Here is a 13,887-nt window from a genome sequence, read left to right on the forward strand (position 1 = left end):
CTCTGACATTGTACGAGATCGCAAGGGACCTCCTCACCTGGTCAAAAGGTCTAGACATATCACTAGTAACGAGGTTCATCCAAGGCAACTTGAATGTCATGGCAGATTGTCTCAGTCGGAAGGGACAAATAATTCCAACAGAATGGACCCTCCACAAGGATGTATGCAAGAGACTTTGGGCCACCTGGGGCCAGCCAACCATAGATCTCTTCGCAACCTCGATGACCAAGAGGCTCCCAATATTTTGCTCACCAATCCCGGACCCAGCAGCAGTTCATATAGATGCCTTTCTACTAGATTGGTCACATCTAGATCTATATGCATTCCCTCCGTTCAAGATTGTCAACAAGGTACTGCAGAAGTTCGCCTCTCACGAAGGGACAAGGTTGACGCTAGTTGCTTCCCTCTGGCCCGCGAGAGAATGGTTCACTGAGGTACTTCGATGGCTAGTAGACGTTCCCAGAACACTTCCCCTAAGGGTGGACCTTCTACGTCAGCCACGCGTAAAGAAGGTACACCAAGGCCTCCACGCTCTTCGTCTGACTGCCTTCAGACTATCGAAAGACTCTCGAGAGCTAGAGGCTTTTCGAAGGAGGCAGCCAGAGCGATTGCTAGAGCAAGGAGAACATCCACCCTTAGATTCTACCAATCGAAGTGGGAAATCTTCCGAAACTGGTGCAAGTCAGTATCCGTATCCTCGACCAGTACCTCTGTAACTCAAATAGCTGACTCCCTCTTATATCTGAGGAAAGAACGATCTCTTTCAGCTCCCACTATCAAGGGTTACAGAAGCATGTTGGCATCAGTCTTCCGTCACAGAGGCTTAGATCTTTCCAACAATAAAGATCTACAGGACCTCCTTAAGTCTTTTGAGACCACGAAGGAGCGTCGTTTGGTTACACCTGGTTGGAATTTAGACGTGGTACTAAGATTCTTTATGTCAGACAGGTTCGAACCGCTACAATCAGCCTCCCTGAAAGATCTCACCTTAAAGACTCTTTTCCTGGTATGCTTAGCCACAGCTAAAAGAGTCAGTGAGATTCATGCCTTCAGCAAGAACATCGGATTCTCATCCGAAACGGCTACATGTTCTACAACTTGGTTTTCTAGCCAAACACGAGCTGCCTTCTCGGCCTTGGCCAATATCATTCGATATTCCAAACTTATCGTATGGTTGGAAATGAACTAGAAAGAGTCTTATGTCCTGTAAGAGCTCTTAAGTTCTATTTAAAAACCTTTACGAGGCCCGTCTGAAGCTTTATGGTGTTCAGTTAAGAATCCATCTTTGCCTATGTCAAAGAATGCTTTATCCTATTTTATCACACTGTTAATACGAGAAGCTCATTCCCATCTGAATGAGGAAGACCAAGCTTTGCTGAAGGTAAGGACACACGAAGTTAGAGCTGTCGCAACTTCCGTGGCCTTTAAACAAAATAGATCTCTGCAAAGTATAATCGACGCAACCTATTGGAAAAGCAAATCAGTGTTCGCGTCTTTTTATCTTAAGAATGCCCAGTCTCTTTACGAGAACTGCTACACTCTGGGACCATTCGTAGCAACGAGTGCAGTAGTGGGTGAGGGCTCAACCACTACAATTCCCTAATTCCATAACCTTTTTAATCTTTCTCTTGAAATGTTTTATTATTGTTTTTGGGTTGTCCGGAAGGCTAAGAAGCCTTTCGCATCCTACTTGATTTGGCGGGTGGTCAAAGTCATTTCTTGAGAAGCGCCTAGATTAGAGGTTTTGATGAGGTCCTGTTGTATGGGTTGCAACCCTTGATACTTCAGATCCTAGGGGTCGCTCAGCATCCTAAGAGGATCGCGAGGCTCCGTAAGGAAGACGTACTTAAAAAGGCAGAGTAATTGTTCAAGTCGACTTCCTTACCAGGTACTTATTTATTTTATGTTTGTTATTTTGAATAACTGCTAAAATGAAATACAAAATACTTAGCTCATAATAATGTAAACATGTAATGCTGGTCTCTACCCGCCCCCCTGGGTGTGAATCAGCTTATATGATCACCGGCTAAGTTTAATATTGAAAAATGTTATTTTTATTAATAAAATAAATTTTTGAATATACTTACCCGGTGATCATATATTAAAGGACCCTCCCTTCCTCCCCAATAGAGACCCAGTGGACCGAGGAGAAAATTGGTTCTTTGTTTACTTGGAGTACTAAGTACCTGCTCGACAGATGGCGCTGTTGATGTACACCCCATCTGCATAGCGATCGCTGGCGTATTTTGACCGTAGGTTTTTCTGTCGAGCAACAGAGTTGCAGCTTATATGATCACCGGGTAAGTATATTCAAAAATTTATTTTATTAATAAAAATAACATTTTTAAAAGTTTTATGGTGAGGCTAAATCTGTCCACATTTCTATACTTTCTGTCACTTCCTAGATAAAACTTTATTTGTGTGTTTTTTTACAGGATGATGATGGGGAAGCAGGACAAGGTGGCTTATCAGTGGCCAGTTCACAGTCTGATCACTGTCACACACCTAAACCAGGAAACAGAGCCTCAAGGAAGGCTATGACCAAGCTTATAGTTGCCTGTTGCTTAACAACTCTTTTCATGGTAAGGAATTTTTTTTTACAATAATTCAAGGTGATCATGAGTTACTTTAGTAATTTGAAGTGGATTTCTCCGTCAGTAATATTCTTTCATGTTTTTTGTACTGAAAATTAACTACCCTTGGAATTATCTTTGCAGGAAAAATTATTTAACAATAAAGTAAAAGTTGATAATGATATACAGTACCTGTAAATCATAAGTGTTACTACATGGCATACAAACACTCTCCTTTAATTGGGGAGATTAATTCAGCACAAGTTGAAGATGGTCGTTAGAAAATTGATGAGTGGTTATCCAGGTGGTGAGGATGCCTTCACTTTTGTTTCAGCCTATTGTCAGATCCTTTTGAAACTTTTTCATTTTTTTTTTCTCTTATCAGGAAGTGATTATGATTATTAATATTGAATGAAAGCAAGAAGTCTGTATTTGCAGGGAAAGGGTGGATAAGGCAACTGGTTTATGGCTAAACTGGCTGCTGATCCACACTCCCTCTGTGCATTTAGTAGGGGCATTATAGTTCGCAACCATCCCCATACACTGAGTGTAGGTTGTGGCTTCCTATTCTGTGGTAGGCTTATGTCTTGAACAGGAGGAAGCAGACAAAGCTTTCGTCTGGGTCTGACTTGGCAATGCCCAAGAAGACTTCAATGAAGTTTTTTGCCGCTATGTTCTACCACCCCTGGATCAGCCTGGTGAGTAAGCTGCTGGAGCTAGGAGCTCTCGGACCTACTTCAGTAAAATTTTTAGGTTTTGCTGAAGTGTTGGAAACCCCTAGTGTTTGCTGTACCTCTTGGAGGCAGGAAGCTCTGCAAGTTGTTGAAGAGTTTGACCTGAGGAAGTCTTGGGCTTATCTAGATCATCTAGGTAGGCCTTCTATGTCTGTTTTGAGGGGGCTAGTACCCAAGACCACTTCTTCCTTGGTTCCCCTTGTGCAAGTGTCACAAGTGATGCCAGTGGTGAAAAGAGTGGTTGTTCCCACAGTGTCAGGGACCCCAGTGGTTCCCCCCTCTAAGTCCAAGAAGGCTGACGAGTCTCAGAAAATGGTTCCTGGGGCATCAGAAAAGGTACCACTGCTTGGAAGTGTTACCCCTGTAAGTGGGTGCTAGAAGGCTGCCGAGGACAAGGTAAACGCTACCCCTGTCCCCAGAGATTCCCTGATTGCTGAGTTGGCCCCAGTAATTCCCACCCTTCCCCTGTGCTTGTCACCCTGACCCTTGTGCTTGGGGTTCTGGGGCTGCTTCTGGCTTCCTCTGTGTTTGTACCTTCGGCCCCACTTGTTGTGGCGTCTTAGGTCCTTATAAGTGTGCCTGTTACCTCCTCTGTGACAGTGTGTCTTTGTGTTGTGCCTTCTGTTGGAGCAACCTGTGTGGTTTTACCCCATGCAGCAGCATCGTTGTCGATGGTTGCTCAGTTGTCGACTGCTCTGCTTGGAGGGCCAGGAGCAAAGGCTAGGAAGAGGAAGAAGTGTATGCATGGATTTTCTTCAACCGTCTATCCATCCTCCGCCTCTGATTCTAACACTTCTAAGATGAAGTAAAGGAAAAGGTTGAAGAAGTCCTTGAAAGCCAGTCGTAGTCGTAAGGATAGAGCTTCTTGCCACATCACCTCTCTCGAGGGGGGTAAATGGCATTCGGCTACATCCCCTGGGCCAGACCTGGTCCTGACTACCCGGTAGCCCTGGCTGGCCTGGTGGCCTGTCTGTAACCAGACGGGACAGACAGGAGAATACGGCCCTTTACACTTTCTGTTCCATGGTTAATGGAAGAACTTCGGCAACTTCATCTCCCTTTCGTCCAGGATAAATTTACGCCCACTCCGCTCTCTGCCACCGAGTTGTCACTCAGCTTGGTAGAGAGGATGGCACCATTCGAGGCTGTCATTGCATACTTGCATGTAATGGAAGACTAAGAATGGGCAGGGGAGTGACTTGTTTCCCATGCCTCAGAGTATGGGGCCTTGGTTGTCCCATTACTCCGACCTGCAGAGGGAGAAGTAACTGGTTCTCCTTCCGTCTCTGCCACGTTCCGTGCCAGTAGTTCTTTTCCCGTTGCCAGTGGCCTAGTCAGGACTTAGTCAGCTCTTGATTATGTGCCTGGTTCTGTTTTTGGGACAGTAAGGTCGTACCTGTGGGGGCAAGGTCAGAAGCTCCGGAGCATGCTGCCTCACCTTTGGCCCTGGCGAAGCACAAGGTTGCCTGGTGTTAGGATATCTCAAGGACACTGGATTGTGGTTCACTATCCTCTGAAGCAGGCTACCCCAAATTGAAGAATTCATTGGTTGTAGTGGTTAGCAGACTGTGGTCGTATGTAACACGCAGACTGACTTCGGGATACTGACCTCACTCCAGCTATACCACATTATTGGTCACAGAAATTTTTAAAGAAAATCAATCAAAGCAAGGGGACCCAACAAGTTGTATGCACTTCAGGTAAGACTTTTTCTGTGCATAGGTTGTATTTGAAATTATACTGACAGAATCTCAAGTAAGATTTCTATTTTAAAACATTTGCATTAAACAAATAACAAGTTGCTTGACCATTACTGATGCGGAGGAAAAGGACAAGTTAATTGAGGGGGTGAACAAAAGATTGTGGTAATAAGAATAAGCATTTATTCTTTAATAGATTGAACAATTAAAGAAAAACCTAAAGTCCTATAATGAGAAAAAGAGAAACAAAGGTTGCCTACACAGGTGGCATGTCAATTTAGTTTGTATGATAACCTATTCACATGAAAATTCAGGATTCAAAGTCTAACAAACAGAAACTGATATGCTGCAATTCTTTTAGATTGCCAATCATGAAGAAATGTAAAAACTTGTGCAAAGTACTGACAATAAATGCATGGTATAAATATTGGACAATTATTATAGCTCATGCTACCGTATGCATATTAGAAAATATTACATGACTACTGTGGTGTTAAATTTCCCCATCAGTTTTCAAGTTCACAGGTCAAGTTACATACTGTTTACTATCACTTGCACAAAATTTCGTTTATACCAAACTGTGGATGACCCATTCCCTTCACAGAAGGCTTTCATCATCCACCAAATAGGTATACAAACGTACAGTACAGTACCTATCTCCCCTGATCGCCTGAGGAAGCCGTCTAAAGAAGCTGATGTTGATTCCTCTCCTATCTTCCCCGCAGTCGCAGGTCATGATGCCACTCCCAGCAAGGAAGTGTTCTCCACCTCCAGGTCTTCCCAAGGACACACCGGACCTGTCTTCTGTAGGAGACCAGTCATCTTGGTTTGACGGGCTTATCAAGGTGGTCTCGGTAGCCATAGCGGATCCTTCCAGACAAGCAGAATCCTGTGGTGACTGCACAACCTAAGCAAAGGCCTGTGGTTGCCTCTACACCAGTCATCCCATTGAAGAAGTTGGTTTCTCTCTCTTCCTCTGTCCTCCTCCTGACCCCAGAAAGCGATCTGCCTCGACTAGGGACCCTGTTCCACTGTTGCCCCTCTTTCCTATTGGGTGACTGAGAAGAGGCTCAAGTGGTACCTTAGTTTTAGTGAAGGACTTCAATACCCTGGAACTCACACCAGTCATTTCAGCTAAACAGGAAGAGGATGCCGAAGCAGGACTCTCCACACGCAGACATCCTTCAACCTAGAGTGAGCTGGGACATTGGCTCTCCTTGTGAGATTTCTCATGTGCCCTCCTTCAGGCCTTCTCCTATTGAGATAGTTCCGCCCGAACTACGGCCTTCCTCCAGACCACCTCTGGAGGATCTAGAACCTCAGGCAAGAGATGTTCAGGCCCCTAAGGAATGGTAGGCACCTCCAAACATTCCTTGGTGTAGGAGCATTTTCCGTACTGTAGGGAGCCTAAGGGCACGAAGACCGTCCCTAAGAACGTGAAGGCACATGAAGCCCTCATGTAAGAGAGGGCTAGAGGTTCCCCTGTGGCGAGTCCCTCTCGAGAAGTCCCTCCTATTGACGACCCTGACAACTCCAGGCTTCTATGGGTGATTGTGGAGGATTTCCGGGAATTGGACGAAGACAACTTCCCTAAGGCAGCAAATCCAAAATTCCAATCTGAAGTGGAGGACAGGAGTCCAAATCCACCTTCCAGCAAGTCCTTGTGTGCATGAGAGTTATCGACGAGTTGTCTAACCCAGGGGTAACTCCTCGTGAGGGTAGGAACACGGTCCTGGACCACATGTTTGGTACACAGAGACCCCCTAAGACCAGTTCAATTATGCCCTGGTCTGAGGGACTGACAGTAGCCTGGAAGAAGGGGATCTCTCAGTTATCTGGCTCCTCTAGCTCCCATCCTACTGGTTCATCGTCTGACTCCTTTTGTCCAACAGAGGAGGCATTACAGTACGAGGTTGAAGACAAACCTGTCCCAGCTTTAACGTTGGAACCCGGTCTGGAATCTCTCTCAAGAGGAATCGCCATAGAGAGGCTTGCTGGGCTTTCAGGCGCCTTCTGTGCCTCAGAGCTCATCTATATGGAGAAAGTCGTGAAGTTTACCATGCAGGCTGATTCATGGCTGGATCTATGGTTGGGCTCAGGGCCACCTTGTACGGACTGAGAACTGATCCAAGGAAAGCACCAGGAGGTCCATGGAGACCTTTCTCATGTCCAGCACTTGGACCCTGGAGTTCCTCTCCCACCAGGTAGTCAACCTCTGGGCAAATATGATCCTCAAGAGTCGAGATGGAGTGATTGAAAGGTTCCATAGGCAAGTTCCTAGAGCTGAGGTGTCCAGGCTCAGGAACTCCTCTCTAGAAGAAACCTGTCTTCAACCCAGAGGATATCGAGAGGTTGGCTGAATGTTGGAGGAAATCCCCTAAGGATTCTCTTCTTCTGAGGACTTTGAAAACCAGGCCCTATGGGAATGCTCCTCCACCTCCCAAGAAACAGCTGCAGTCCACCAAACCCTCGTCCAGTAGGACAGCAGGGTCCTCCAAAAAGATGTCACAATAGCACTTTCCTGTCGAAGACCCAAAGGGTTCAAAACCCTCCAGAGGAGGTAAAGATGGGAGAGGTAGTATTAGAGGTCACTCCTGCTAGAGGGCCGTGATCCTCTCACCAGCCCACCAGTCAGGGGTTGCCTGTAATGCCGCTGGCAGAGGTGGATGCAGCTCGGGACAAATCCTTTGTATAATCTCCGGGATTTGTGTATGGTATCCTGGTTATGATAATTGACACCAATCTTCAGAAAGTCTTTCCATCAGATGACAGAGTACGCAGGCTGAGGCAAGCCACTTCTTCATATGAGATGAGCTTCCAGCTCAACAGTGGTTGTGTCTTCTAGGTCACCTGGCATTCCTGGTCCATCTAGTGCCCAACGGTTGCCTCAGGGTTTGTTCGGTTCAGTGGCAATTGAAATCCAGGTGGAGCCAGCACACCTGCTCCCCGGATACTTTCGTCCCCATGGGACGACAGCAGAGGACAGATCTTCAGTGGTGGGTGACAGAGGAGAACCTCCGCAGAGCGATAGATCTTCTCGTCCCTACCTCGGAATTGATGCTCCATATCCATCCATCCATATACCAAGGCACTTCCCCCAATTTTGGGGGGTAGCTGACACCAACAATGAAACAAAACAAAAAGGGGACCTCTACTCTCTATGTTCCTTCAGCCTAATCAGGGACTCAACCGAGTTCAGCTGGTACTGCTAGGGTGCCACAGCCCAACCTCCCACATTTCCACCACAGATGAAGCTTCATAATGCTGACTCCCCTACTGCTGCTACCTCCGCGGTCATCTAAGGCACCGGAGGAAGCAGCAGGGCCTACTGGAACTGCGTCACAATTGCTCGCCATTCATTCCTATTTCTAGCACGCTCTCTTGCCTCTCTCACATCTATCCTCCTATCACCCAGAGCTTTCTTCACACCATCCATCCACCCAAACCTTGGCCTTCCTCTTGTACTTCTCCCATCAACTCTTGCATTCATCACCTTCTTTGGCAGACAACCATTTTCCATTCTCTCAACATGGCCAAACCACCTCAACACATTCATATCCACTCTAGCTGCTAACTCATTTCTTACACCCGTTCTCTCCCTCACCACTTCGTTCCTAACCCTATCTACTCGAGATACACCAGCCATACTCCTTAGACACTTCATCTCAAACACATTCACTTTCTGTCCCTCCATCACTTTCATTCCCCAAAACTCCGATCATACATCACAGTTGGTACAATCACTTTCTCATATAGAACTCTCTTTACATTCATGCCCAACCCTCTATTTTTTACTACTCCCTTAACTGCCCCCAACACTTTGCAACCTTCATTCACTCTCTGACGCACATCTGCTTCCACTCCACCATTTGCTGCAGCAATAGACCCCAAGTAATTAAACTGATCCACCTCCTCAAGTAACTCTCCATTCAACATGACATTCAACCTTGCACCACCTTCCCTTCTCGTACATCTCATAACCTTACTCTTACCCACATTAACTCTCAACTTCCTTCTCTCACACACCTTTCCAAATTCTGTCACTAGTCGGTCAAGCTTCTCTTCTGTGTCTGCTACCAGTACAGTATCATCCGCAAACAACAATTAATTTACCTCCCATTCATGGTCATTCTCGCCTACCAGTTTTAATCCTCGTCCAAGCACTCGAGCATTCACCTCTCTCACCACTCCATCAACATACAAGTTAAACAACCACGGCGACATCACACATCCCTGTCTCAGCCCCACTCTCACCGGAAACCAATCACTCACTTCATTTCCTATTCTAACACATGCTTTACTACCTTTGTAGAAACTTTTCACTGCTTGCAACAACCTTCCACCAACTCCATATAACCTCATCACATTCCACATTGCTTCCCTATCAACTCTATCATATGCTTTCTCCAGATCCATAAACGCAACATACACCTCCTTACCTTTTGCTAAATATTTCTCGCATATCTGCCTAACTGTAAAAATCTGATTCATACAACCCCTACCTCTTCTAAAACCACCCTGTACTTCCAAGATTGCATTCTCTAATCAAAAGGGTGGGGGCCCCACTTGCTGCACCACATGGGCTCCGCGCTTTGGTCCGAGTCCGAAAGGTACTAGCACAAATCTAGAAATGAGAGCTTCCTTTCTAGCTCTCAAATAGTTCCAACAGTTCCTGGCAGGTCACTCAGTGTTGTTCATGAGCGACAACACCACAGTAGTGGCTTCATGAACAAGCAAGGGTACTTTTTCGCAGCCCATATGTCATCTATCAGTAGAGAGACTGCGATGGTCAGAAGAGCATTTGGTGTTCCTATCAGCATGCTTCATTCCGGGCAAAAGGAATGTACTGTCCTCTCAGACAATCAGAGCAGAGCGATTCATATAGTGGGCTCCGAATAGTCTTTGAACAATCTGATTGCCAACAAAGTACTGACTTAGTGGGTTCCCGACTGGACCTGTTCCCAACCTTCCTGAATTTCAGGCTCCCGCTCTTCTGTTCCCCAGTCCCTGACCCTCAGGTTCTCTGGCAAGATGCATTCGAACAACAGTGAGACAACATTGATGGGTAGGCATTGCCCCCGTTCTGTCTGATCAGAAGGGTGCTGAACAAGACCAGAGCACCCAATAACTTATGCATGACACTCATAGCTCCGCTATGGCATCACACGGAATGGTTTCCAGACATTCTGCTGCTTCTGATAGGGCTACCGTGGAAACTCCCTCCACGACCAGATCTACTCAGACAACCACACAAGAAGATATTCCACAAAGCAGTAGCTTTACTACATCTTCATGCCTGGAGACTATCCAGCATTTCCTTTCTCAGAGAGGCTTTTTGCAACGGGTTGCAAAAAGGATGTCTGAATACCTCCGAAGATCCTCTACTTCAGTCTACCAGGCAAAGTGGGCAAACTTCCGTGGTTGGTGTCGAGGAAAGAGTATATCTCCTCTCGATGCCACTGTTCCAATAATAGCGGAGTTCCTTGTATACCTTAGGGAAGAAAAGCTCCTCTTGGTTTTGGCGGAGAAAGGCTACCGGTCAGCCTTAAGCATGGCCTATAGACTGAAAGGAGTCGGTCTTTCCTCTTCTTTGTAGTTTTCTCTCCCCATACGAAGCTATGAAATCACTTGCCCCTAGTCGGAAGTTAGACCTCCTGCTTGGAACGTGGTTCGCTTCCTTCTGTCCCTGAAGGGCCCTCCTTATGAACCATTATCCCAGGCTACAGATCTCCATCTCACTTTGAAGATGGTGTTTCTGCTCGCTTTAGCTTCGGCAAAGAGAGTTTGTGAAGTTCATGGTGTATCCTATGACATCGCCCATTCAAGGGGAGAGGGGGAGGTGACACTCAGCTTCGTCCCTGAGTTTGTTGCCAAGACTCAAAATCCATCAGTCATGGATCCTAGGTTCGAGGCTTTCCAGATCGCGAGTCTTTGTTCTGTAACCGATGATCCAGATCAACTGTTACTTTGCCCAGTGAGGAGATTGAGATATTATCTTAAACACACTGCAGCAAATTGTCCCCGCGTGCCAGCGCTTTTTGTTAGCACAGGAGGGTCAAGAGGAGGGTTGCGAAGAATACCATTCGCAGGGTCATTAACCTTGCACTGAATCCTGATCCTCCTCCCACTTGACGACCTAGAGCTCATGACGTCAGGGGCATAAGCACGTTTCTGTCGTTTAAATGCAACTACAGTACTGTACCTTGTGACGCAGGTGTGTGGAAACGTTAGACCACTTTCAACGCCCACTTCCCTCTGGTGGCTGCACAACAGGTGGTTTAAATTACCTCTGGCTCCTTCTTGGACAAGTAGCAGAGGGTTGAAGGCATTGGTTACCTGTGATTAGTCTGTATGAATGATTAAGAATGACTGGCTCTTTTCTTTCATCTTCCTCTCTCTTGGGGAACAGCACCATGGGTTCTCTGCGTGTTGGCGTCATCTATATGCAGGTAATAACCAATTCCCTTTTGTAACCTAGTACTGTATAGTCTTCATGCTCGTACACATCCATGATATCCCCCGCGAAGTGGGTATTGGGATCGTCTATATTTGAATCACATTCCTATTTATAAACTCTTGAATATTCTGACATAGACAGTCACATTGCTAGTTTCTCACAACCACACAGGTTGCTCAGACCGCTACGGGCACATTACACAATGTCTCCTTTTAGCAAGGTGTCAATGTTTTTTCCCAGTTACAGTCTAAATCTGTACAGGTAAAAACCCTGGGCAGTGACCAAGCCAGAAGTCCGACTACCGCCCCTCTGACGGGGAAGTCATTCCCATTAAATAGCGTTAGGTTTGTTAGTGTCGGTACAAATGACGAATTTGGAAGTAATTTTTAATTTTCCTTATGTACAAACCTTAAGTTATTTAATCAAATTGTCCTGCCATCACCTGTCCCCCATAAGTCCTGCCTGCTATCGAAAGTGGTGAGATACCACTGTTGTGTGAGTGGGTGGAGGTACCTGGTTATCCTGGATACCCCCTCTATCCTTCCACTAACTAGTGGTTGAGTGGTTGCCACCTTGTATTAAAGTCTTAATGGCTAGTCTTCTAGCTTCACTGAAAGATAATTCCTTTTAAATAGCTAATGGTTTGTACGTTTGGAAAAATACAAATTACTTCCAAAGTTGTCATTTTTCATAGCAGTGCAAACCTTTAAAGTACACTTACTGCCTCAACCACCCTGCAAGCTCATTGTTAAGGTCAATGTGAAAATTAGGCTACCTGGCGAGCTAGTAGGGCCGTCCAGTCATCTGCTAGCTACTACAGTAGACCCTCAGGGTACGGCGTCCCCAGCTTACGTTTTTTTCACGTTACGGTGTGGAATACGATGTTTTTTCGTCCCCTCGTTACGACATTTTCCCCACCTTACGGCATCGAATTCCAAAATTCAAACTTTGTGGTTTTTACGCGTACAACTGTGCGAGTCACTCGCCTCACACCACGCTCATACGTCACTGCAAACGTCACTAAGAAGCTGGTCTGCTATTGGTCGGCGTCACTAAGATGCCGATACATAGTTGGCCGAAATCCCTGCCACAATGCCTGAGAGAGATGCTGCCTCTCTCTCTCTCTCTTTGTTAATCGCACGCTCAGTTCAGAATCTCGTGTGCGTTTCTTAGACTTGATTTCGTGTGAGTGTTTGCGATGTCATATTTTTTGTGCAATTTAGTGCTTAATTCCAACTTTAATTCGTTAGCCATGGGTCCCAAGATTGCTAGTGATGTTAAAGGGAAAAGTAAGATGATGATTACTATGGAAACGAAGTTGGAGATAATAAAGAAGTACGAAGAAGGCATGCGCATGGGGCTTGTTGTCGATGAGGCTGACGTCGATAACCTTATCGAGGAGAAAAGAGAGGAGCTTACAACTGAAGACCTGAAGACTTGAAGCAGTTGGAGGCAATGCAGTTGACCATCATTCAAGAAGAGCACAGCTCTAGTGGTGGCGAGGACGGGGGGGAGATTGAAGAAACGACATCGGCAGAAATAAGGGAAGCTATCGGTTGGTATGAAAACCTTACGAGATTCATTGAATAAAAACACCGAGGTCGTCTTCTGGAGAGTGTTAGTGACAAGTGTATGAGTCATTTTAGAAATATTTTGAAGAGTCGTCAGAAACAGGCTTCTTTGGATAGATATTTTTCCAAAAGAGAAGTGTCAGAAAGCAAAGATGATATAAGTGATTCTATCAAAAAAGCTAAAAAAAGAGTAATTTTTTAAGTACTAAAAGAAAAATCATAAAATGAATTTCAAAAGACAAAAATAATGAAAAAAAGCATTTGTAATTTTAAGTGTTTAATAATAAGAATAAATTTATTATTAAGTGTACATAACATAATTAGCATTGATACGTTTTTATATCTGCCGTCTCCTCCCCCCTCTGCCTCCACCCACTACCCATATAATTTTTATTCATAATGTTATTTAATTATATACTGTACATTACATGTATATTATATATAAGTACTGTATACTGTAGTATAGTGCTTACTATACTATTTTGTTACTAATTTTTAATATGTATATAAAATTTTGATGTTTTTACCTGGGGTTTTGCACGCATTATCTATTCTATCGCCCGCCATACGACATTTTCACCATATGATACCAACTCCGGAACGGATTAATGTCGTATGGCGGCGGTCTACTGTACTACTATTATGTTAAAAGTTTAAGTAGCTGTTCCAGCTTTGCTGAAAGTCATAGTCTTATTAAAGGTCTCAGGTTTGTATATCTAGGAAAAATACAAATTTCCTTTAAAATTTGTGTTTTTTACGATTAATACTGTTATATAAAATTTGTGTTTTTTACGATTAATACTATTATCAGCTTTTTGATTGGTTTTTTGTACTAGCTATTCACTCATTTAA

At 45.0% G+C, this 13,887-nt stretch overlaps 1 protein-coding gene across 3 annotated transcripts in view; it reads left to right on the forward strand.

Annotated features, from left to right (window-relative positions):
- LOC137634769 (proton-coupled zinc antiporter SLC30A2-like) overlaps positions 1 to 13,887 on the forward strand; it is a 138,909-nt gene that overhangs the window by 100,376 nt on the left and 24,646 nt on the right. For all 3 annotated transcript variants that reach the window (XM_068367300.1, XM_068367299.1, XM_068367298.1), the window contains exon 2: positions 2,436 to 2,582. In XM_068367300.1, the coding sequence (XP_068223401.1) occupies positions 2,436 to 2,582 (147 nt within the window). The remainder of the gene's footprint in view (positions 1 to 2,435; positions 2,583 to 13,887) is intronic.

This window comes from Palaemon carinicauda, chromosome 45, assembly GCF_036898095.1.
Source record: "Palaemon carinicauda isolate YSFRI2023 chromosome 45, ASM3689809v2, whole genome shotgun sequence".
Classification (NCBI taxonomy): Eukaryota; Metazoa; Arthropoda; class Malacostraca; order Decapoda; family Palaemonidae; genus Palaemon; species Palaemon carinicauda.